The 27,224-nt window shown below is 36.6% G+C and overlaps 1 protein-coding gene across 2 annotated transcripts in view; it reads left to right on the top strand.

Annotated features, from left to right (window-relative positions):
* The window catches only part of LOC121735861 (atrial natriuretic peptide receptor 1), a 231,816-nt gene that overhangs the window by 90,940 nt on the left and 113,652 nt on the right, over positions 1 to 27,224 (top strand). The window contains exons 4-5 of one of the 2 annotated variants that reach the window (XM_042126827.1): positions 19,842 to 20,025; positions 24,448 to 24,653. In XM_042126827.1, coding sequence (XP_041982761.1) covers positions 19,842 to 20,025; positions 24,448 to 24,653 — 390 coding nt within the window. Of the gene's footprint in view, positions 1 to 19,841; positions 20,026 to 24,447; positions 24,654 to 27,224 lie in introns of those variants that run through there. The other variant, XM_042126828.1, reaches the window with a different exon arrangement.

Genomic DNA, 27,224 nt, shown 5'->3' with positions numbered 1-27,224 from the left:
CGGGCCAAAAAACCGACAGCGGACGGAGAAAGCCGCGAACGCGAAGCCACGAAAACCTCTACGCTCGCGGTTCGCGGCCTTCGCGGGCTTTCGCGCCGCAAGTGTGGAGCCCACATATCATTTATTACGATTTTGACAGTTATGGAGAGTATGAGTCCCGGAAGGAAACTAACGAAAAATTTCTCAATTCATTTCTTTTATATTCGTTCGCGTATTAACTTTGCCGTTGGTAAACCGATTTTGATGATTCTTTTACTCCTATTTTGACTATTTTAATTTAATGAAGACCATGACCTTTCGAGCAAGACGATTTTCCTGTCAAACATACATATTATTTGTAACCTATACTGAATTAACTAACCCTTTGAATTTTTTTTTAATGAAATAAAGGGGCAAACGAGCAAACGGGTCACCTGATGGAAAGCAACTTCCGTCGCCCATGGACACTCGCAGCATCAGAAGAGCTGCAAGTGCGTTGCCGGCCTTTTAAGAGGGAATAGAGTAATAGGGGAGGGTAGGGAAGGGAAGGGAAGGGAATAGTTAAGGGTAGGGAAGGGAATAGGGTAGGGGTTAGGGGATTGGGCCTCCGGTAAACTCACTCACTCGGCGAAACACAGCGCAAGCGCTGTTTCACGCCGGTTTTCTGTGAGAACGTGGTATTTATCCGGTGAGCCGGCCCATTCGTGCCGAAGCATGGCTCTCCCACGTATATAGCAACAAATACCTCTTGTTTCGATGATATTAGCAAACACTACAACGCTGGCATAAGAATGGGCGCTGCAGGCTATCCTAAGATACATTTGGTCCATTTACAATGATAACACATTTTCGGATAACAAGGTCAGAGAGTAAGTACGAGATCCTAATGTTTGAAGAATGCGTTCCTTCGATCATTCTCAGGCTATCTCGAGGTTAAACGGAGGCTTAGGAGGAGCGCGGATCACAGTCCCTAACCAGGAAGTGTTTTTTATTGCTTCTTTATAGAATCGCCGACCAAAGTGTTTGGAATTGACATGTCACGAGTCGAATGCCGGCTTCATATTATCGAACGATTCAATTCCATTAATTTTTTAATTTTAGACCGAAGATTTCATTAAATTATCTCTCTTTCTTCCTGTGTATGTTTTTCTTTTCGTAGCATTCAAACGTGTGGACCAATTTTGTTTTTTTTTTTTGTTTATCTATTTCACGAAAGGTTGTAAGAAACTTCTCGTCATTTATACTGATAATATTTTGTATTCTGATTCCTGATATTTAAAAGAGTTTTAAATTAAGGGTTGTTCTTGATTTTCTTAATTTAATGAGCCATTGGAAGTCGGAATAGGCCATCCAGCACCATGGGCATGGGTATGTCAATTCAATAAACTTAAAAGCTCAAAATCAAGTTATTTTGACGACCTCTGTGGCTCAATTGGTTGAGTGTGTGGCAGCTCAAGCCGGGGGTCGCTGGTTCGAATCCCGGTCTGGATGTGTATTAAATATGTGTATGATATAATAAAATCTTAAATATGTATAGTATAAAAGTATTACATATATTTCTGTTGTCTGGTACCTGTAACACAAGTCCTTCAGGTACTTAGCACGGGGCCAGACTGACGTGATGTGAAGCGTCCATAGATATTATTATATTTGCGCATCCGAAGTCACGGGGAACAGTTAGTAAAATATATTCACTCTGCTTTTGCTTGTGAAATAATAATCAACTTTTCCGACAATTTTCATTAGAGTGGTAGTGAAATATTAAATCGTTTATAAGCACAATTATTATTATGAAGCAATCAAGAATGAAATTGGAGCGAATGGAACAAAATATGAAACGCTGTTTAGTATAAATTTAATTTGTTTATTATTTCAGCCTTAATTGGGTTATGTTTTGGGAATCATCAGTGTAATTCCCGCTATTTGACTTTTGTATTCAAATTATAACTTCCGCGAGAGAGGACTTTGTCGGGATAGAAAGTAACCTATGTCTTTATACGTGGGAGAGCCATGCTTCGGCACGAATGGGCCGGCTCGACCGGAGAAATACCACGTTCTCACAGAAAACCGGCGTGAAACAGCGTTTGCGCTGTGTTTCGCCGAGTGAGTGAGTTTACCGGAGGCCCAATCCCCTACACTATTCCCTTTCCTACCCTTCTCTATTCCCTTCCCTTCCCTTCTCTACCCTCCTCAGCTATTTCCTTCCCTTCATTTCCTTACCCTCCCCTATTACCCTGTTCCCTCTTAAAAGGCCGGCAACGCACTTGCAGCTCTTCTGATGCTGCGAGTGTACATGGGCGACGAAAGTTGCTTTCCATCAGGTGACCCGTTTGCTCGTTTGCCCCCTTATTTCATTAAAAAAAAAAATCTCTCCGTTAGTCTACTCTCTATCTAAATCGTTACAAATCTTATTATATTTATATGGTTTAAGTAAAAAGGCAAACAAAAACTTTTAATCTCATAACAATATACAAATACTTCCCACCGGCTTCGGTTAAGTTAACCGGTTCCATTGAAACCAAACAAGCTACGCAGGATTCGTATTGTAGTGCCCAAGTGTGTGCAAAGTACACAAGCGAATACTCTCGTACGTTTACGTTTCATGCAAAATATTATGGGATTCATATCCTTAAAATAGTTGTAATTTGGAATCATATGATTTTTATTGTTATAGGTTGTAATTTAGAAACACATAAGCGCGTTTAAACGCGTTTACATTTTTTAAGCATGTTTAGTACACTGATCTCGATTAATTTCATTGTTGAAATTGGCCCTTGCCAACTATCGTTTATCAAACTGAAACTTGTAGTTATAACAGCTGCATAAATAACTCAATTGTCAAAATAATAGCTAAAGCAGGAAACTTCTGGAACTTCCAATCTCACGCTTGACTTATTATATTATTTTGTTGTAAGTGCACTGTGAAAGACGATGATATATCAGCCCAAAAAGTGAGTATATTATCATAACACTAATTAATGATTAGGCATTTAATATTATTTAGGGTAAGCAATAAGTTAGACTCTTTGACAGCACCAAGGATATATTTCGCGACGCACAACGCGAATGCTCGTCAGTCAGGGAGGTAGTATTGTAATGTAATGCTCAAAGTCGAATCTTAAATGTTACATTACACGTGAATGCTCGCGGTGAGGAAGCGCCATTATAATCGCCCCAAAGTTTGTACGCTTATGAGGTTGTACCATTCGGTTACAACTATATAGATTTTCTTTTACATAATATTGCTAAAAGTCAGTCTGCGGCACTCAGTGGAACATTAATTACGGTAACCCATACTATCCATACTAATATAAATTAAGAAATTTAAAAAAACCCCCGCCAAACAACTTTAAAAAGTAATGAAGTAATATATTTTATTTACTGACTTTAAGTTTAAATAATTCCTAAGTGTAAAGTGATATTTTAGTCCATAATTGTTGTCACGGTGTGTCGGGGGACCGCCAACAGTGTCTTTTGCATTTTGTATCGCCATGTCACTGATTGTCTCGATTTGGTTCGCTGAAAACTGACCCCTTAAACTATAATGTTATGTGAAATCAAACATCTACATTAGCGGTCCCCCGACACACCTTGACAAAAATTATGGACTAAAATATCACTTTGCACTTAGGAATTATTTAAACTTAAAGTCAGTAAATAAAATATATTACTTCATTACTTTTTTAAAGCAGCATGCAAAAATTTATTGGTTATCTACGTCTCACTAGTTGTCGCCATTAAAATGAGCCCAAACACGAAACAATTGCTCTAAGTTGGTGAGGAGTTGGGTATCCTATTGATTACCAGGTGATGCTGCAGCACCAGGTCAATTTTCCATTAATCACGCGTCACGAACACGTCACGAAACAAAAACAAAAAGTCATGAACTAGAATGCAATAAAGCCCACCAAACGACTGCAAGTTGCTAATCGGCCCTTCACGAACCAGATGAACCACGATTTTTCAGCACTTGAGGAGCAGGCTGATGATGATGAACTATAGCTAAGAACACTCTCAAGAAAGTCAGCTTTCAAACAAAAAAAACTAGATCAAAATCGGTCCACCCGTTTGGATGCTACGATGCCACAGACAGACAGACAGACAGACAGACAGACAGACAGACAGACCGACAGACAGACACGTCAAACTTATAACACCCCTCTTTTTTGTCGGGGGTTAATGCGAAAAATAAAAATGCGAAAGTGTGTCTGTCTGTCTGTCTGTCTGTCTGTTACCTCTTCACGCTCTAACCGCTGAAACGATTTTGCTGAAATTTGGCATGGAGATAGCTTGAGTCCCGAGAAAGGACATAGGATAGTTTTTATCCCGGAAAAATGTACGGTTCCCGCGCGATAAACAAATTTTGGCGCAACGGAGTTGCGGGCGTCATCTAGTTAAATATAATTCATTCAAAATTTTGACATAAGCCCCTTACATTTATCTATCAAACTCTTAATTAAATTGAAGGTTAATCATAATTAAATGTCTCTGAGTAGGGAGGTGTTACTTTTTAATATGCGCCTGATTTAATTTATTCTCATGTGAAGTCTAAAAGTTGCTAATATTCTTTTCAACAAAATAACATATTAAGAGTTATTAGGGTTCCGTACCCAAAGGGTGAAAACGGAACCCTATTCATGAGACTTCGATGTCTGTCTATCCGTCTGTCGAGTCTGTCTGTCCGTCTGTCTGTCTCCAGAAACTTCAATATTTCATAATAATATGAAAATAAAATAAAAAATTAAGGGGGGATCCCATACAAAAACAAAAATTTTCGCCTATTTTTCCTCTATAACGGTACGGAACCCTTCGTGCGCGAGTCCGACTCATACTTGGCCGATTATTATTGATAACAATAATTATTATACTATATCCCTTTCTGGGACACAAATCACCTTTATACAAAAAATTTATCAAAATCAGATGAGTGGCTAAAGCCTGGAGAGATAATGGTCAATAGAACTACGCCGTAGCCGTCTCGTAGCCATGTCGTAGCAATGTCGTAGCAATGTCGTAGCCACTACGCTACCGAACCTAAAGTCTATAATCTAGATATGAACCTTTATTGGGTGCGAATTGGGATAATGTCAATACAATGTGCAATTTCAACAAAAACTTTGAGATACTCTCAATTTTTATTCCACCCGTTTTGAAGCAGCTGACGATCAAATCTCCTATGTATGGGTGGAGTACTGTTGTTACGATTTCCGCTCGGTTTGAAATGATTTTTCAAAATGAGCACCACCTAATCTACTATAATGTTATTGTAATCTTCTTGTATATGTTACGCTCAAAGACCGAAAACGCTCAGTGAGCGAAAAAATGGCTCACAACGCGTTGTGGACAAAGTGAAACGGCCACGACGCGTTCTGGTAATCATAGAAATACCACAATCCACATAGCGAAATTCGTGTCGTGGCTGACGTGCTATTCGACCACAACACGTTGTGGTAATCGAGAAAAGCCATGACGCGTTTTAAGCATTTAAAAACAGCCACAACGCGAATCCGTGTTGTAGCCCTAATAAAAACGGCCACGTTCTGAAACCAGGCCAGTTACGCAGGGGTAATTTTATAGCGACCAAGTGTGTGCGCAATACACAAGAGCAGTTTGGTTTCAATTAATGAAAATGAAAGGGAAACATCTAGATTACTTTGCAACACCTTATAATATCTAAATCTTGCGCGTACGCGAAGCCACGCGAAAAAACCTAGCTCTAAATCCATGTTTTAATAAAGCACTAGGTATGAGTACATAAGATCGTTGTCTAGTGTACCTTGGTGTCAGATTACCCCATTAGCCTTAATTCTAGTGCTTCAGACGAGATGATGCACTTATGCTCAGATTACCTCGTGTTTATACAATGCAGCTTAACCGACCGACGTAAATGGGGTATTGTATTGTAATATTTTCAGGTTGTTAATCATGTTATTTAAAAAACAAATTACCTTCTTTCTCGTGGTATATTTCTGTCTGTATTTGTCATCAAAATCGATTTAGCACTTACTGAACTTATTAGTTTGAAAGATATTATTTATCTAGTAGTAATATTTGAATAATATTTATTCGATTACTTGATCTTAATATGTTTACTGTTTAGTTATGAGCCAAGTTATTGTTTAAGTAGGTATATTATATGTAACACGTTGCGTAAGTTTCGATTTTGGCCACGCGTAAGCCTTGGCTGTTATATCTAAGATGATATTGGTGATGTAATAAGATATTTTGTTTTGCAAAGTAGGTAAGGACAGTCTTAATGTTTTTAATAGTATATACTAGATGACACCCGTAACTCTGTTACACTAAAAATTGTTCATCACGCGGGGACTGTACATTTTTCTGAATAAAAACAACCCTATACCCCGGGACTCAAAGTATCTCTATGCCAAAATTCAGCAAAATCGGTTCAGCGTTTACTTGAAGATGTAACAGACAAACAGACACTTTCGCATTAATAATATTAGTCTAGAATTTCTTCCCAGCTTTATTACTAGGTTACACAAGCCAGGCACGAGACAGCAAAAGATCTAAACGACATTCAGCTCCTGTACACGCCTCGCGTGTGGATTGTTCTGAGAAATTGTAGCAGGAATACACTGACATTAGCAATGAAATAGCAAACAAAATGTTGAAACATTTCACCCTACTGCGTAAAGTGTGTTATGTTTCAGAGTGGTTATACTCAACCTTTATCTCTATCATACGTGGGAGAGCCATGCTTCGGCACGAATGGGCCGGCTCGACCGGAGAAATACCACGTTCTCGCAGAAAACCCGCGTGAAACAGCGCTTGCGCTGTGTTTCGCCGAGTGAGTGAGTTTACCGGAGGCCCAATTCCCTTCCCTACCCTCCCCTATTACCCTATTCCCTCTTAAAAGGCTGGCAACGCACCTGCAGCTCTTTTGATGCTGCGTGTGTCCATGGGCGACGGAATTTGCTTTCCATCAAGTGACCCGTTTGCTCGTTTGCCCCCTTATTTCATAAAATAAATAAAGAAAAATATCTGTCTCCCGCATGAAGTTATCGTAAATTCATTCACAATTCACAAAAAAAGGGGCAAACGAGCAAACGGGTCACCTGATGGAAAGCAACTACCATCGCCCATGGACACTCGTAACATCAGAAAAGCTGCAAATGCGTTGCCGGCCTTCCTCCATTCCCAGTTCACTTTTTAACCGACTTCCAAAAAGGAGGAGGTTATATGTTGGGCTGTGGAGGCTTTTTATTTTTTTTATTTTTTTATGTTCAACGATTACTCCGCCGTTTGTGAACCGATTTTCGAAATTTTTGTTTTGTTGTATTAGGTTTCACTCAAATTTGGTACCATGTTCACAAAAGTGGTGACCTGATGATGAAATCCATGAGTAATCGAGGGAACTACTCGAAATTTATATGGAAACAAGTTTGGGGGTTTCGGCGCTGTTTTAAGAACTGAAAGCATATGCTACTATGCAAATTACATTCATCATCATCATCATCATCATTACCACGACAGGGTCACCAATGTCACCAAAATTGAACATAACAAATTAAACCTTAACTCCAGAGCGTAAGGCACGCATTTGACATTACTTCTGAGAAGTAAGTATATATATATATATATATATATATATATATATATATATATATATATATATATATATATATATATATATATATATATATATATATAAACTATAAACTTTTTTTGGCGCACTTCCGTTGCGCCAAAAAAAGTTTACTGTGCGGGATATAAAGTATTATATATATATATATATATATATATAATACTTTATATCCCGCACAGTAAACTTTTTTTGGCGCAACGGAAGTGCAGGCGTTATCTAGTCTATATATATATAAAACTCAAAGGTGACTGACTGATTGACATAGTGATCTATCAACGCACAGCCCAAACAACTGGACGGATCGGGCTGAAATTTGGCATAAAAAATCGGATACTATTTTTTTTGTTCAAGTTTGTGTATTTAAAGTTTGGGCGGCTAGTGGGTGCTCAGTAGTCAGTACGTTATGGGTGAAGCCAAACGAACGTATTTTTGTGAGTCGTGAGTCGCAGAATTTCGGTCGCGTAAATAAATATCTTGTCATACAAATCATGACTCACAAAATTACGCTCGTGTTAATAAAACAGGAACTTTTGTATGAAACTGAATGCAGCAGGATTTCTGCCAGCCGAAATTTTCCGACTCACAACTCACAAATTACGCTCGTTTGGCTTTACCCTTTTCTATAATCAGCCCCACTTTAGTGTGTAGATAAAGCATGTATTGATTTTAAAAGTAAAAGAAAAGGAGTGTTTGTTTGCTTTTTATAGTAGGTATGATTACTTTTTTACTTAAAAAAATGTGTTAACACAAGGTAACAGACGGCGCGCGGCGGGCCGCATGTGGCCCGCGGGCCGCTGTTGGCCACCCTTGCTTTAGTGCCTAAACGGCATTAAACCTTTTAGCTCTCCAGCTAAAAGGTGCGGTGAATCTAAATTTTAATCATACTTGCGAGGTTATAACTAGATTGTATCTCCTAAACAGCGATGATAGCAGCTAGACAGTATAGAATTTTCCAGACGACATATCGAAATTGCTTCACCACAGGCCTAAGAGCCAAGAGATTTGGGATTTTCGTCGCACAAGTCCATCTATTTTGTCTTTTCCGGTCTCATCCATTAAAAGATAAGTAAGACTAATCGTAACCCTTATCTTCTATTCATTTTATTTATTTCTTCGTTTATATTTAGGCATTTGTAAACATTTTTTGCTCTATTTAAAGCTTGAATCTTGATATGGGAACAGAAAGATTGCTTTCTTTGTAGGATATAATATTCGTCTAGTACTTAACACTGTACACATAGATTCTATCTCTTTTAATCGCGATGTTACTTCACGAATATCCCATTTGGATCCTCTGTCCCTGTACAGGGACAGTTGTTCAAATACCAAAATTTTTTGTTGTGTTATACATATTTTTTATTTCATTCACATTTCATAAGGTGAGAAGTGTGTCGAGTTTTTCTTATTTTAAATGTTGGTGAAATTGTTATAAGAAATGATATAAATGAAGTACAAAACAACTGAAGTCAAAATGCAAATTATCGTCACAAAGTAAGGTATTTTATTTTATGTTGCTATGAGAAGTTTTAAGATTATTTTAGGAATACTACTGTCTTATACTGTCTATTAGAGTAATAAGTGATAATAAGTGTTTATATTTCAGTGCTGTGTATGACAAGTCATATTTTGTTCTAGTGTCCCTGTATAGGGACAGTAGGCACATTAGTGATAATTTTATAATAAAGTTGTAAGTATTTTGTAATATTTTTCAGAATCTTTATTGAATCTATAATGGCTAAAATAACATTTCATGCAATTTGTGACTACGAAGGGCTTGCAGAAGCACTAAAAAACATATTGAATGAAGAAGATGACCTAGACACGAGCTATGAATTGGTAGCTATTCCTCCAGACCCAAGCATTCTAACGGACGAAGAGGAGTTTGACGAAGATGACATGCAACATAACATACTGTCGCGAGATATACCTGGTAGATTAGAAGTTTTCGCTACTCACAATGATGAGGATTGGGATAGCAGCGATGATGAGCATTTGTTCGTTAGTTGGCTTGATAACAGCGTATGCACTATGACACGGCTGATCCCTTGGGAAAAGTTAAAAGATGGGATGCTGCACAAAAGAAAAAGTAGACATGGACATCCCACATCTCTTTTAAAATTATAAGTATGGGTGGTGTAGATCAGGCGGATCAATCTATCGCAGTATATAATAATATGTAGATCGGCGATTAGGGACAATAAATGGTGGTAGGTGCTATTCACCCACATGCTTGACTTGTCCGTTGCTAATGCCTGGCATCTGCATTTTTTGACACATGAATTAAATAAATTTTATCAGCATTCAGCTGCAATTCCGTCGAACAATTACACAATTTTATATAAAATCTGATGGCCGCAAAGATGGAAGACGAAAATCATCATAGGCTGTTCCAGGAGTTGCAGCAAATGGAGTTGGACACTTTCGGCAGAGACTGCCAAACCAATTTTAATGTGTCATTATTCATAAAAAATACGACTACAGTGCAAAAATGCATAAATACATAGTGTATCGAATACAATAATTGTTTCGAAAACTACCACACATGTGCCCATTGTCCCTATACAAGGACAGTGTTTTTTTTAATACTTGCAAACTTATTAAAAAACATATTTTTGATGTTTTCACTTTGTAAGAACCCTATCATTAGATTAATAAAGAAAAAATAATTATTTTCACTGTAGTCTGCTTTTGGGTCCAAATGGGATATTGTCATTCGACAATTTACAATCGCACAAAGACGGTTTGGTGCATGGCTGCAATCATAACAAATGTGTGGCGGTACCCACAATTCGCCTAACATTCCTGCATCGCGCTATCGAAGTTTCGGAGTACGGCAAGATATTTACAACGTCTGAAATGACGTCAGTGGGCTTCGGCCTGACCGAGCATATGCTATCTCGCTCGGTCGGAAGATCTTCCTTTTCGGCCGCCACGAACAACGTTAAAAATGCACTAGTATTTTAAAAATTTCACTCAAGAGACAGTTATATAACATTCTCGTTCTGAACTTCGGTCAACAAAACTTGGTTGACTACTGTACCCTAAAACGGAACCCTAACCAGCTGATTTTTTGTATATTGGTAGGTTAATAGTTATATAATTTAAGAGTGCCTTGTCCTATAAATAAAACAATCCATATTTTAGGACCATCAAGTCAAAGTATGAAACCCTTTCTATCTCTGTTAGCTACCACTTTCGAAATTTTTCGAAAATAAAAATGTTGTTCGTCTTATCAAATTGTAGCTACTCACAAAAAATTAGCTTGTTAGTAATCACAAAAAAAATTTGTTCTAGGGCTCCCCTCACTATAAGTACAACTGAAAATTTTTTTTTTCAGTTAACCTATGCGTGTGGTTTATCTATGGATAGGTCTTAAAAAACATATTATTATTGAGGTTTCTAATATCATTTTTTCTAAGATTGCGCTTCTAAAGTATATTCATGATAACTTATAAGTTTAAAAAAAAAATGATGTACATTACTACAAAAACTACCAACGAAAATTTGAATGAGATCTAGCAAGTAGTTTTTTTTATACGTCATAAATGGTAAACCTTAATTTAACTTTCATTAAATCAAGTGAAATATTATAGTAAATAGTTATTTTAAAAAGAAAAAACCAACTTAAAATTTGTTCTTAACTAAGAATTAAAATTTCCTACCTCAAAAACCACTGAACTTATTTCGATGAAACTTGCAGCATTCTGCTTTCCCTAAGTTGAACAATGCCTAGTACAACAAAAAAAGAATTACTGAAATCGGACTTGTAGTTCCGGAGATATGCGAACACAAACATAAAAACATACACACACTTTTGAAATTTGGCACATATTTTGTTCAGACGCTTTTTTTTTTAATTAAATAAGGGGGCAAACGAGCAAACAAGTCACCTGATGGTAAGCAACTACCGTCGCCCATGGACACTCGCAACATCAGAAGAGCTGCAGGTGCGTTGCCGGCCTTTTAAGAGGGAATACGCTCTTTTCTTGAAGGTTTGCAGGTCGTATCGGTCCGGAAATACTGCTGGTGACAGTTCATTCCAGAGTTTTACAGTTCGCGAGTTTTACAGTACGCTGATATAGACTAACATATACCTAAACAGGTCAGTTATGGAAATATTATATATATACATACGGGCCGAACTGATTAACCTCCTTTTTTTTTTTTTTATTTATTTAAATCAGGCTACGTAGGCCCATACAATATATACCTTAATGACTAACATACATAAAAATTATATAAACTTAACAACTACACATTACCACGAATTAACGGCGACGTGACGCGCGCTTCATTCCGGAGTCTCCCCCGGAACCTTCGGTAAACCACATCAGTCGGCCAGAATTCCTCCGCTTCAAAGGTCGGGAGAAGATGCGTCGGTACTCTCACCACAAAGGAACTGAAGTTGACCTTGTGGCGAGACTGCAGACGCTCGAGCCTCAAGTGGAGGGATGTCTTCTTACTGATGTGGTCCACGACGTCTTCGACCTCCATGGACCAGTGCAGGCGGGATATGTACAGGGGCGTCGCGGGACCTCGCTCCGCAGACGCAGCTCAGGTACATATGGCGCGGTGCCGCGATGGTTGCGGGCGGCGGGCTTCTTCTTCCTTCTCTCCACCACTATGAAGCCCTCCTCATCGCACCTCCTGCTCTCGTCCTTGCCAGGTCGAGAAGACTTAGCCTTGCGGCTCTTCGTAGCCTTGCGGCTCTCCGTAGTCTTGCGACTCTCCGAAGCCTTACGGCTCTCATTTTCCCCATTTTTATGCGCCCGCAGGGGAGGCGCGGGGCGACCAGCAACAGTCGCGTAGTTTTGCTGAGTCGCCGGTACCTCATCTGGAACTGTCTGCTTCAGCAGGGAGATGATGTCTTGCACGCTCCTTTCGGTTCCGTCTCTTCGTCGCGACGGCATGTTCGCGCTCTGGCCGAGCGTCTCATACAGCAGCTGCTTCCCCTTGCAAATCTCCTTACTGGTGAAGGAGGACTTGCAGATCTGCATGATGCTGACCTCGTCCATGGTGTCGATGGCGTGCTGGATAAACGCCAGCAACTCCTTGGCTACGAGCGCCATGGTCACGTGCAGCGGCAACGTGCCGCGCGATTCGCGAAAATATTAATTAAATAATATTTGCGGCGTGTGTAACGTTGAGCACGACCGTTCGCTAGCTCGACAAATTACATATTATCAATTTTTGAAGTCGGTTTAAAATAAATCAAAAACCTTCTAATTTCATAAAAATAAACCTTATTGCTGCTGCGGAACCATTCATGGGCGAGTCCAACTCGCACTTGTTTCTATTTATCTTCGAACTTTTGAAAGGTTTCTTTGCTTGAGGGCGGGGTAGTCTAAGTGATTATATTGACACGGACAACACACGTGTGATCAAATACAATTAGTGTGACGTCACTCACGTAACAACGTCACGGTTGTTGTATGACACTAACTAGTAGGATACTGGTTAATTAATTATCTTACAACTACGAGTCAATGACGCCAAATTCATTGCGCTGAAATTCAGTTACTGCGCAGGAATCGTACATTTTCCGGGATAAAAAGTATCCTATGTCCTTTTGTGGGACTCAAAGTATCCATATCCATACTAAACACCAAAATCGGTTTAGCAATTTGAGCGTGAAGAGTTAACAGACAGACTCTTTCGGCTTACAGTAGTTAAGGCCCTTCCCCTACGGAGATTCCATAATTTACCATATTTAGTTATAATAAAAATACAGCAATAATCTTCAGTATATCAACATTGCTTTCCCTGTTTTAAATTTTCTATTTTTGTTTATTATACTCATAATATTAGCTTCCAAAGTAATACCAATTCATTAAAATTGAAGCATACTTTCAGCATCTCCCTAGTATTTACAAATTACGTTTATTTGAAACACACGACAATAGATAGATAATTTCATTAACTACATATTCCCCGATTTAATTTTTTTAGGTCAATTTTGAACTAAGATAAGTAAAAAAATAGGATTTTTGTGCAATCTCGGCAACGAGTCAAATGTATGGTCAAGGTCGTTTGCTCGGGGGATGGCCTTAATCCTGCTAAAGAAGTTCTAAATTCCGATCTTTCGGCTGCTTTCCAGCGGCCATGGTTACGGATGGATTAAAGTGACAGACGTCCAACTTTCCAAAATTATTTCGTCGCTGTTAAGCATTTGTATAATCTATACTACTGTAAGCCGAAAGTGGGACCCCGTGCGAGTTTCTTACGCCGGTTCTTCTCGCCGGGATAGTTCCCGAACCGGTGGTAGGCACCATTTGCATCAACGTTCTGAAAGTATTTGTTACAAATCTATTCGGAAATAAAACAATTTTTTTTTTTATACTAATATTATAAGGCGGAAGAGTTAGTTTGTTTGTTTGAACGCACTAATCTCAGGAACTACTGGTCCAATTTCAGTTGTAATGCAAGTTCAAATTATTTCAGTGTTAGATAGCCCATTTATCGAGGAAGGCTATAAGCAATATTTTATCATGCTAAGACAAATAGGAGCGAAGAAATGGAGGAAAATGTGGATAAGACGGAGGAAATTATTTAAAAGAGCTTATCTCACGAAATACTGGAGCAATTTCTATGCTATTTCGCACATAATATAAGATACTTCTTATATGTGCCAAATAACATAAAAATTGCTCCAGTAGTTCGTGAGATAAGCTCTCACAAAAATAGCCCATGATCCTTCACGTGGACAGTGGACACATATTATTTAATAGAGATAGACAATTAATTAATCATTTTTTACCATAAACAAAACTTATAATTACAGTCAATTTATTAAAATTAAGTTATTGTGGGGAGATGGATGCGTGGGCGCTATCGCCGGGTTTCAGGCCGTCAATCACAATTCATGTCAAACAGACCCTTGTTTTCGGAGCATCTGATGCATGAATTACTCTAAGTCTATAGACACAAGGATATTTTTTTTCTTCTCTTTGTACACATATGTTTTGAACTCTACGAATATTGTAATAATGTCGTAAGTATAATGTAAGTATAATTTGGTTAAAGTTTTGTATAAAGATTAGAATAGAAAACTCGTGCCTCTTGATTAACTTTTGTTTTAATAAAAACATCTGCAATATAAGCTGTTACCTATATTATATTCGCTTACTTAAAATAATTTTCCTGGTTTAAAACAATAAATTTAACTCCTTATCTTAAAAGCTTTGGATTAACTTATATAGCCTAAAAAGTGCAGTATTTCCATTGTATATATTTTGGTATACTACGCGGACAGAGCTACAGGCTAAAGTAGTTTCACATAATATATCAAATACATTAATATAAACGTTCTGCCATCTGTTGATGGTCCTAATGGGATTTCTTGATGCCACCATCAATTGGATGTGATTACAGTCATTATACCAAAAGTATTTAGTAAATCACTTGTCAGAAACATTAGGGTAGCCGATAATAATTTGCGATCGATCCATCTCAAGAAAATTGGTATCGGCAGATTTCTTGCGGATGTTTCATATATTTGTTTCCTAAAATTGAGTTTATTTTAGCTTAATGCACGTTGTTATTACTTGTAATCTAATCGCCACTTTCTGTGTTAATCTCGTCACGGCAAAATCGGAAAGTAAAATGTAACAAATCTTAGAATAAAATAGAATATAATTTATTTATTTCCAATAAAGTAACGAGATCTTATAATAATTTTTGTGGTACATTTCTGTCTCTCAGGTGTGAAATTAGAATTTAAAATCGTAATCTTTTATCTTTAAACGAGTAATTCTTGTATAATATATAATATACTGTATATAATTGGAATCTCGGAATCGGCTCCAAGGATTTTCATGAAATTTAGTATATATGAGGTTTCGGGAGCGATAAATCGATCTAGCTATGAATCATTTTTATAAAATGTCATTTTATTCATATTTTATTGAATACCGAGCGAAGCTCGGTCAAATACCTAGTTATAAATAAAATAGATTAATCCAATCATAAAAAACCGGCCAAGTGCGAGTTGCACTCGCCCATGAAGGGTTCCGAAGCAACAATAAGGTTTATTTTTTATGAAAATAAAAGGTTTTTGATTTATTTTTATGTTTCAGTTGATTTGATTTAGTGAAAGTTAATTAAAGTTTTACCATTTATGACGTATAAAAAAAGTACCAGCTAGATCTCGTTCAAACCAATTTTCGTTAGTAGTTTTTATAGTAATGTATATCATATATTTTTTTTAGACTTATCATTCCCCTACTTTAGAAGTTAGAGGGGGGGGGGGGGGGGAGCACACATTTTACCACTTTGGAAGAGTCTCTCTCGCAAACTATTCAGGTTAAAAAAAAGTTATATTTGAAACTTAAATATGATTTTTGAAGACCTATTCATAGATACCCCACACGCATAGGTTAGATGAAAAAAAATTGTTGGTTTAAGGTTTACCATTTATTTATTTAATAATTTATGTACACAAAAATGTTTACAGTGAAAGTCTTAAAACTAGAAATACATTTCAGTACAAAGGTACTACTTATTCCGATTGGAATCTCTTCCAGTAGACCTGTTACAGGAAATTTAGAAAACAGACAGATAACAAAAATCAGTGCACATAACAATTGAGTCTATATAAAAATAACAATTATTATAAATACCTACGCAAATTAACAGAAAACTATATGATAACAAATTATATAAAAATAAAATATAAGTATATAAATGTAATACTAATCTATAATTATAATTACGTACCTACTTACATATTAAGTTTAAATAAATAAAATATTATACAAACAAATATAAGTATTAAAATTTACAAATACACAAATATGTAAATATATATTATATTCAAATACATATAATATATATTAATTATATAAAATTTATGACGTATAAAAAAAACTACTTGCTAGATTTCGTTCAAACCAATTTTCGTTGGTTGGTTAGTTGGTGGTGGTGGTGTTGGTTTAATAGTAATGTACATCATATATTTTTTCTACACTTATCATGCCCCTACTTTAGAAATTAGAGGGGGGGGACACACATTTTACCACTTTGGAAGAGTCTCTCTCGCAAACTTATCATACTAATCATTTTTTTCTAACCTGGATAGGTTAGAAAAAAATGATACTAGAAACCTCAATATGATTTTTTAAGACCTATCCATAGATACCCCACAGGCATAGCTTAGATGAAAAAAAAATCTTTTGTTTTAGTTGTACCTATAGGGTCCCATGAAATTTTTAATAATTTTCCATTTTTGTATCAAAATCTTAATGCGGTTTACAGACTTACCAAGTTTCAATAGTATAGCTCTTATAGTTTCGGAGAAAAGTGGCTGTGACATACGGACGGATGGACAGGCAGACAGACATGACGAATCTATAAGGGTTCCGTTTTTTGCCATTTGGCTACGGAACCCTAAAAAGTCATTGAAAATTATACAAATGTGAATACGTTTGTATAATTTTCAATGACCTTTTAAAACTTTTTTTTTATTAAAAGCGTCTGAATAGACGCTTTTAATTAACTCCACGGCTACCGCAAGCCGTGAACGGCAAAGGCCTACAAACCTGAAACTCCCACAACAGGTACCTAATTATACACCTGTGGTTAGAGTTGCCGGATCGCTAAACCTAAAAGCCGGATAAACTAAGGCCAGCAACGTACCTACAGTAGCTTTACCATGAGTTTATTAAGCTACAGTATTTTTCGATACTCGATACCGACTACCATAAATTTTTAGTATGGCAAATTTTACAGCGCCTCTAGCGATTACTTGCGGAACTAAAATCTACTGTAGAGCTATAACTGGCCTTCTAATGTTGCGAGTGTCCATTACGGTAGTTGCTTTCCATCAGGCGACCCGTTTAACGACCCGACCCCCTTATTTAAAAAAAAAAAAACAAGCCAGCTGTTGTTAGCACAGTGCTAACAGTAGTCACTCTATAAATTTTATATTATATATTTTTTGTTTACTTACAATTTTCGCACCAAGGATAATGGTTTTCAAAATTTAGAACATTCGAATTGTCCATCATGCCTTGGACTATTTTTAAAGATTATTTTGATGTTTCGGGCAGTGTATGACTGTGGTCCCGGTGTGGCAGCCAGCAGATCCGACATTAATAGGCGAATTGTAGGTACGGCCACAAAAAAAAACTGCAGTTCCTTACAAAAAACTGTACAGTTTTCTACTAAAACTGTATAGTTCTCTATTAAAACTGTGCAGTTCTTTACAAAAAACTGTACAATTCTCTACGAAAGCTGTACAGTTCTCTACTAAAACTGTGCAGTTCTTAAAAAAACTACACAGTTCTCTACTAAAACTGTACAGTTCTCTACTAAAACTGTGCAGTTCTCTACTAAAACTGTACAGTTCTCTACTAAAACTGCTGTTCTACTCTAACTGTGTGGTTCTCTACGAAAGTTGTACAGTTTCCTTAAAAAACTCTACAGTTCTATCCAAAAAACTGTGCAGTTTTCTACGAAAAATAATTAAAAAAAAAACTGTACAGTTCTCTACTAAAACTGTACAGCTCTTTACAAAAAACTGTATACAGTTCTCTACGAAAGCTGTACAGTTTTCTTAAAAACTGTACAGTTCTCTACTAAAACTGAGCAGCTCTCTACAAAAAACTGTGCAGTTCTCTACAAAAACTGTACAATTCTCTACGAAAGCTGTACAGTTCTCTAATAAAAGTGTACAGTTCTCTACTGAAGCTGTACAGTTCTCTACTAAAACTGTGCAGTTCTCTACTAAAACTGTGCAGTTCTCTACTGAAACTGTGCAGTTCTCTACTAAAACTTAGCAGTTCTTTACAAAAACTGTACAGTTTTCTACTAAAACTGTACAGTTCTCTACGAAAGCTGTACAGTTCTCTACGAAAGCTGTACAGTTCTCTACGAAAGCTGTACAGTTTCCTTAAAAAACTGTACAGTTCTCTGATAAAGCTGTGCAGTTCTCTACAAAAAACTGTAGAGAACTGCACAAACCTCTACTAAAACTCTGCATTCTTTACAAAAAACTGTACAGTTCTCTACTAAAGCTGTACAGTTCTCAACTAAAATTGTGCGTTCTCTACTAAAACTGTACAGTTCTCGACTAAAACTGTGCAGTTCTTTACAAAAAACTGTGCAGTTTTCTACAAAAAACTGTGAAGTTCTCTACTAAAACTTTTGTGTTTATTAAGTTATTTATTACAAAAGATTATTTGCATGTTAATAATAATAATTATTACTACTTAATTAAATATAGGAATAAAAAAACGATCACCAAACCATACTTTGATATCGAATAGTTTGCCAAAAAGAAATACTTGACACCAATATTTAAGATAATATTATATTTTTTGCTATACAAGGTGTAACAAAACTAAGTGATAATACTTTACGCCCATGATATCATCGGGTATAATGCTTCACCTAAGGCAAAAACTCATTGTATTATTGGCCTGGTGGAGAGGGGTCACTCAAGCTAGGTGGAGTTTCACGGGTATGAAAAAGATATCGTTCAGTTATAAGCCTAGCAGCTGCCAGCCAGTGGAATCGCCGGAACCATGTACTATTTCTAGTGTCCGACCGAAGGTCTATTATTGGCCGAAGCCGAAGCCGATTAATCGGCAATCGCTACAACCTTTGCCGAAGCCGAAGCCGAAGGTTTATAATCTCAATCGCTCGACTCTTAGTAATTAATTTTTAACCGATTTAAAAGAAGGAGGTTATCAATTCGACGCGTATGTATGTAATATTTCCAGAACTGCCCAATTTTTGTATATGTAAGTCTGTATCAGCGTCTGAACAAATGTGCCAAATTACAAGTGTATGTATGTATGTATATTTTTATGTTTGTGTTCGTATATCTCTGGAACTACCATTTCAATTTCAGCAATTCTTATTTTGTTGTACTAGGTATTGTTCCACTTAGGGAATAGTGCAAGTTTCATCAAAATCGGTTTAGTAGTTTTGGAGATACGGAGTTTTAATTCTCAATTACGTATAATTTTGAAGTCGGTTTTATCTTGTTACAACTAAAAGCTACAATTAATTATTTCAAAAATTCAATATTGAAGGTCCGGCCCGTCGCTCTCTCGTGAAGTTTACTCAGTATTTCGTTCAATTTCGACGGTTGCTCGGACCTTCGGCTTCGGCCGGGTTTTAGGCCGAAGCCGAAGGTTTCGCCGAAGGTGTTTTTTTGGCCGAAGGCGGCCGAAGCCGAAGCCGAAGCTTCGGTCGGACACCAACTATTTCCATTTGATATTAATTAAAACTAAAAGTCCAATGTTTCTTTCAGCTTCCGTGGCCCGCATCACCAAGTTTCTGGGCAACACGGGCATCCCGCTCATCACGACTGGCGGCTTCACGTATGACTTCGCCAACACGAAGAAGACGTGCAAGGACGAGTTCTACATGATGGTCCGAGCTGGTCCACTCGGTTTTAAGGACTTGGCGTATTTCATCATCGATCTCTTTAAGCAGTGAGTATAATGTTTAGTGCTTGTTCAGACACAGCGGGAATCACGCGTTTCCCGTGTAAAAACCGAGTGGTTAGTGTGAACGCTGTACATTGTTAAACGCCTTTGTCGCGGGTCCAAACCGCGCGGTTCCCGCTGTGTCTGAACAAGTACAAGCATAGATAATACAATATATATAAGATGTTATCCTTGAAACCATCAAATGAGCCCGTTAGCATGAACAACTTTTTTCTATGAGAATAATGCTGTTAAATCCTTCGTCATACCCATACAAATTATCATCAGGCATCCGTATGGGTATGAAGACGGCATTTTTTTTGAGTTCCCAGCATTGGTCTCATAGAATAAGTTGTCCATTTTCATGGGCTCATTTGATAGTTTCAAGGATAACGGTGTTTATGTCGCAGCCGACTGGTTTAAATAGCCGTTCAATCAAACAGCTAGCCCTTTGACTGAACAACGCCATTCAATCACACGTCTAGTTTTATATTGAATATTTTAGTCGCTCAAAACGTTCAACACTACAGCTGATTCAAAAGCCGCCGTCTAATTGAAGTAGTTCAGCGCGCACCGCTGCGGCGCTAGGTGCGTTTTATTTACAATATGGCGTCAACTAGCAGGTGTTTGTTGGTGTTTGTGGTTGTTTTTCGGAAAGAAAGTAGTTAATAAAAGTTACAAGTGTTATTAAAGAGACAAAAATTGTGGAGGCACATAAGAGTGAATTAAAATTTCAACAAATATTTGAGGAGAAATTACGGGATTATGAAATGGATGGACGCAGCCTCCCCCGAAAGGGGGGTTCGGGGGGCACAGCCCCCCGTCAAAACAAAAACAAACACAATCCATAAAGTCCAAAAGTTGGTTAGGTTAGGTTAGAACTTAGACCACAACGCAGATGGAGCCGAGCGAGCGCAGCGAGCGTGCTCCGGCAGCAGCCGGCGACCGCCGTCAAATAAAAGGGGGACTCGGGGGGGCGCAGCCCCCCGCCAAAACAAAAACAGACCAGTTGGCTAAGCGTCGTCTAGCTGTAGTGTTAAACGTTGTAGTCAACAAGTCGGCTAAGCGACGTATAGCCGTGTGATTGAATGGCGTTGTTCAGTCAAAGGGCTAGCTGTTTGATTGAACGGCTATTTAAACCAGTCGGCTGCGATATTACCACTAACACACTGTATAGAGAAGTACAAGTTTGGTGCCGCGCTTGCGACGTGCCATGATCACGTTCGCGCTCTCTTAAAAATATGTCGTTCCAATTTCCATTAAAGTTATTTCATTATTTTATTTACAAAATTAGCTTTATCCTTCTTGAAGAAAGCTCGATAGTGTAATTATTGTAAAAAAAAAATTAAAATGTGGTTGGTAAATACGATGATAATAACTATGAATCCTAAAAAAATCTAAAAAAAAATACAACAATGTGACCGCCCAGGGCGCCGGATAAAAAGGGGCGCCAAAGGCAAAAAAATGGCCGCAAAAAGGACACAGGCGCCCCTTTTTTCAGCACTACCAGCACAGAGCACCCTGGGCACCGAAGAAATAAAATTATTTTTATTTTGGTAACTGAATATTATTATAGTAATTATATTTATTTTTGGACACCTCGCTCCATCCAAAAATAGGTTTTACGATTTGTAATAATATAATATCATATTAATTATTAAAAATAACCTTGAGTTTGTTACATTGTATTTATCACAGATCTAGATCATGATAGATACCGCATGTGTACTTCGCGTGCCATATCGCGTTCCCAAACGACGAGCAATGCTCGTCTTTTGAAAGTCTGTCATTAAGGCCGGCCGCAAATTGTCCGAAAGTTCTGATCAGAAATATATGAACTGCCATCCGATCGAGTACTCTGGTGCTTCGTCCCAACCAAGATTTTTGGGTCCAGTGGGCCCAATCACCAGATATGAACTTTTAACATTTTTTTCATCTGGCGATTGGTCCCAAGTAATTATTTTTTATGACTTTTGGGCTTATGTCCGTAGGGCTAGCAAAAAGTTGTAGATTTGAATAAAAAACAAAGTAATTGCTTTGTATGAAAGCATTTTATTACACACTGAATGAATATAATAATATGATATTTAAAGAAAAATAATACAATGGACATGTATATATATTAAAATCTCTTATGACATAAATAATAACAAAAGTACTTATTTTCTACATAATCTAATTATATTATTATTGTAAAGTTATTTCAGTTTAAAATTTATTTATAATTATTATTTTATATAAAGCTTATATATTTCTTTAATTGGCAAATTATAGGTATATTTTTTTTTGTAAGAGTAATTTTATGTAAGTAAGTTTAATTCAATTACGCGCCATTGTTGTGGCAGAATGTTAAAACTATAAGTATTTAATAAAACTTTTATATCAACAACATTCTGGCAATAAAGAAATCTGGAAATATTTGAATTTGAAAATGAAAAATATTTTGTATCACGTAGGTGCTATGGCAACTTTATGCCGATAGGCGCGAGCGGCTATAGCCCGGCCGAATTTTATTTATGATTTGAATACAAAAAAAAACTTCCCAAGTCTATCGTACAACTAAGATGCGGCTGGGCTTAATCGGCATAGTCTCTTCTAACAATGTTTATATCTGATTTAAATAAATATTAAATAAGTTATTATTTATGTAATTAATTATTATTATTTTGAATATTAAATATTTCCTGTTAATGCGGTGTTGCAATAATTAGTAAAATGAAAACTCGTATATCCAATACGTGACCTACAATATGTTAGATATTTTTTTAAATTTACAAAACAATATTATGGTTATAACTGATTATTTTTGTGCCAACCCTACTTCAAAATTTTTTGCCAGAAAACAATGAATCATAAAAGTGGGACCAATCGCCAGATGATAAAATGCTAAAAATTCATATCTGGCCTGGCTTGGGCCCACTGGGCCTAAAAACCTTGGGACGAAACACCAGAGTACTCATCCGATCGACGTCATCTGACACATAATGTCAGATGCCTGCCGGAACGCATTCTGCTCATATATTTTGTATCTGACGTCCGGTCCGGATGAGTTGTCAGATGCCGTCTATCGGATGGCAGAAATTTTTAATTGCGTCCCGGCGGGCGTCTGACATTATGTGTCAGATGACGTCGATCGGATGGTAGTTCAATGTTTCTGACGGATCGCGCTCTCTCTTACATTTTATACTGAGCTGAGTGAGCTCGAACTCGCCGGAAGGAAATTTCGAATAGTGTGCGGTGTGGCGGTCCGGCCGACGTTCAAATGTTTCGTATCAAAAATTTCGGACAATGTGCGGCCGGGCTTAGTCTGCTATCGGAATCGGACGTCAATCGGATTTTAAAAATGCTTCAATGCCTAAAAGTGCCGTATTGAGCTGTAAAAATTCAAATAGAAACGTTGGCCTTGATAATGGCCACTTGTCTTATCATCACAGTGGCTATAAAAAGTGGCACGCTCGTTTTCATACAAATGGAGCGACATGCGGTATCTACCTTTATCTATGTCTGTGGTGCTAAAAATAATTAATACCACAGACATAGATTAGCACGATTATGTTTACTTCGAGTTTTGTCTCATCTTCCTATAATTTTTAATATTAGTTTCTGCGTCTTAATTTTTATGCAAATTTTAAACATAATAGGGATGATGACAAGGTCAAAGATTAGCAAATTTTGTTAATAAAATAAAGAAATGAAGGTAAAAAATAAGTGTTCCCAAAATTTCAGCTTTATAGCATTTGTATTTTTTTTGTTATGCCCCTTCAAAGTTGGATATTCAAGTCGATTTTTTTTCAATTAAATTTCTTAATATTTGTATACCATTCGATAACTTATGCAATTAAAAGCAACTTTTGTTATGAAACCACTTACATAAACGCAATATTTAATATACCTACCGAACAAAGTTCTCTCCCGAAGCGTACAAACTACGAAAGAGTGACGTCATACTTTCGTAGCACTTTGTATGAAACGTTTCGAGCAGATCTATAATATTATGAGATGTTTGGATTGTCATATCTTGGTAAATTTTTAAGCTATCAGAGTCATTCTTTCGGTGATGTTTCTCTTTTTAAGGGTCTTTCAATTACCAATAAGAATAAAAAATAGTCATCATGCCTATTATAATTATTACGAGTTTTTTTTACTAAATAATTGTAGCAAAGAGATTTTCTTAATTCTACTAAGTTACGATTAGACCAGTGGTACTCAACCTTTTTTTAACACGAGCCACACGTGTTGGTCTTGGTTTTAATTAACCTGTTTGTACTAGATTACATTCCTCCAGATCTGATAGGCATTATACTCAAGTGCATATAATAGAAACAATAAATTCCGATCAACTAACACAACATAAGACTCAAGTGCATAATATAATAGAAATAATAAACCGAACAACTAAATTTACTAACACGATTCAACGCCATCTAGCTTCAAGTGGCGGCAACTGCTGCTCATCACGGAGCCGGACTCGCAAATGGAGGTCGCCGGCAAGTCCTCCTGCCTTCTCATGATGAAGACCTTCGCTAACTACCTCAAGGACGAGGACATCATCTACACTCCCTGGGACACCACGTCAGATGGCGGTATGAATTACACCGAGAACCTGAAGAGAAACGTCGGCTACAAGTATACAAGTAAGTTTGATTGCTTATCCACAAGTTAGTGATTTGTAAGTTTAGCTTGTAATATATTCACTGCCAGTTAGTTTAACTTCTTAACTTTAAAATTTTATAATATATTAATTTAAAAATTTAACGACAATTTTTAAATAAGATCCATATCTTTTCTGATAAACTCTTTGTAAAATAATTAAAGTTAAGTTATAATTGATATATCTAAGAGTTGAATATAACTCTATAATCTATATTCTATAATATACAATAATTATTATACTTAAGAGCCTACACTTAAAGTTACTTAATATTAAGTTTAATTCTTTATAAATTATGATACAAGGTTTCGAACCCCTTTTCATGAAAGTGCGCGTACATGAAGTTCGGAAAGTAAACGCTAGATGTCGCTTTTTATAACATTGGCATTGCTAAAAAGTTGACGATGGATGAAAAATATGGTGTTATAGGGTATTTTGTTTTCCATAGTCGCAGTATAATAATATTATATTTAAAAAAATTATAGTAAGCAAACCAATGCAAAAAATAACAGCAAAAACCAGGTTTTGTTTTCTATAAAACCAAAAAAAGGATAATTAATTATTCAAACTTGAAAATGGATTCACATAATTTTAAATACCAATTCTACTTTTTTACTAGCCAACCTTTTATTGTTTTTGTACAGTTAGAATTAAAAAAAATACAAAAAAAATGTAGTGTTGGGCCAGTTTTTACAAATGAATTTGTATAAACTTGTAATTCGTCTCAATAAAAAGGTAAAATTACTACCGGCCGACGGTCAAACAAGAAAAAAATGTGTTACCGAAAATAAAAATTTAAATTCAACCATTTATTTATGCTAATTAGTAAATAATGATAATTATGTTAGTTTTTAGTGAATTTAAATATTGTATACTTAACAATTCGAAAGAGATGGTTTGATTTTAGAGTTGTTTTTTTATAGATATATTTTTTAAATAACGTATAATTTAGTTATATTATACTAATTTAGTTTAACTTTCTTTATAATAGCAATAGCAATACCAATAATGTTAATTTTGCGGTTTTTATGAATTTTATGTAACATTATAATATTATTATGTTATAAGACTTATAACTGCCTAGGAATCAATTTCCTCGACGATTGACCTATATTAAAACAAAAGATATTGCCGGTTCCAATTTTGAATAGCCATTTAAAAATAATATTATACTTCGCATCGCCTGCATGGTCGTTCACGCTGCAATGTGAACTGACTCTGCATGTTGTTGTGTCGTTAATAATAATTATTCTGTAGTACCAGAGCCCGCAGCCAAGACGTGTTCTTTGTCGCTTCTTTATAGAAGCGCCGATCAAAATGTATGGAATTGACATTACACGAGTCGAACATGAACGTCATATTAACGAACGCTTATTGTCAAATCCATACATTTTGATCGCGATTCTATAAAGAAGCGATAAAGGATATGGCTTGGCTAAAGGGCCTGTTGAGTGTGCTGCAAAAAGCCTTATCTTTATTTTTTTCTATTGATTTAGTATAGTGGCCATTTTATTTTTTCTATTGATTTAGTTCCTGACACTAAAAAAACCTTTGTGAAAATATACCTGGTCAGTGCTCAGGTAATAATTTTAACAGCGGCACAATAGTTTTTTAAAACACCCAAAGTGTTGTTTTGTGTAAAAATTTAAGTCTGTGAGCTTTCCGCCCCTACATTTTTTGTATCGTACTTATGTAAAACTATTTGTACCATGATAATTGATTTCACAATTTCAACTTATTTTACTTCACTGCATGTTTACTAATTCAGTTGGGTTTATGACTAGTCTCATAGACTACTTTGACATTTTATGAAAATTAAGCTAATTAATGTTTTAGAAACTTTGAAGTCAATATAAATTAAATGAGGAAAAAACAATAAAAGTTGTGTGAAATGTTTACGACGAAGGCGATTATTGGAAGAACTTGAGAAATAGTGAGAAAATAAAAAACCTGTTGATCTGGGTGCACGGGAGTGCCCCCGCCAAGATGAGCCAAGCAAAGCGCGCAAGGTATCATTATCGTCACCTTGGGTAGGAACCAATTAAGAATCCTTACCAGAAGCCTAACTGGGCACTGCAAGCTCAACAAACACCTAAACAGAATAGGTATTTGTAGCATAACGACTTGCAGATTCTGTGAGGAGGAGGATGAAACACCTATTCACCTTCTCCTCGACTGCCCTGCTCAACTACAGAGCAGGAACAGGCAAAAAAAAAATCATTATCGTCATTTGCTACAGTGGTTTAAAAACTTTAAAACATAGCTCTACTCTCGACTCGGAGATCAATCTTTAGATTCCCGCGTTGGAAAAGTGCTGTTTGGTTTGGTTTGGTTTGGTTATTACCATGCAGGCTGGTTACCTGATTGTCTAACAACGACGATCCATGCATCAGATGGGCATCTAAAAGTCGATCCTGGCCCCTTAGAAAAGTATCTTTCGTTAAAAACGATGACGAAATTCATTATTAAAATGTATGCGGTTTGACATAAGTCGTCGCTAAATGACATTTCGCTTGCGAAGACTACTGTCAAATCCCATACATTTTGATAACGA

This window comes from Aricia agestis, chromosome 18 (assembly GCF_905147365.1).
Source record: "Aricia agestis chromosome 18, ilAriAges1.1, whole genome shotgun sequence".
Lineage (NCBI taxonomy): Eukaryota > Metazoa > Arthropoda > Insecta > Lepidoptera > Lycaenidae > Aricia > Aricia agestis.
Note: the sequence above shows the minus strand (reverse complement) of the source record. Positions and strands in the feature narration are given on the sequence as shown.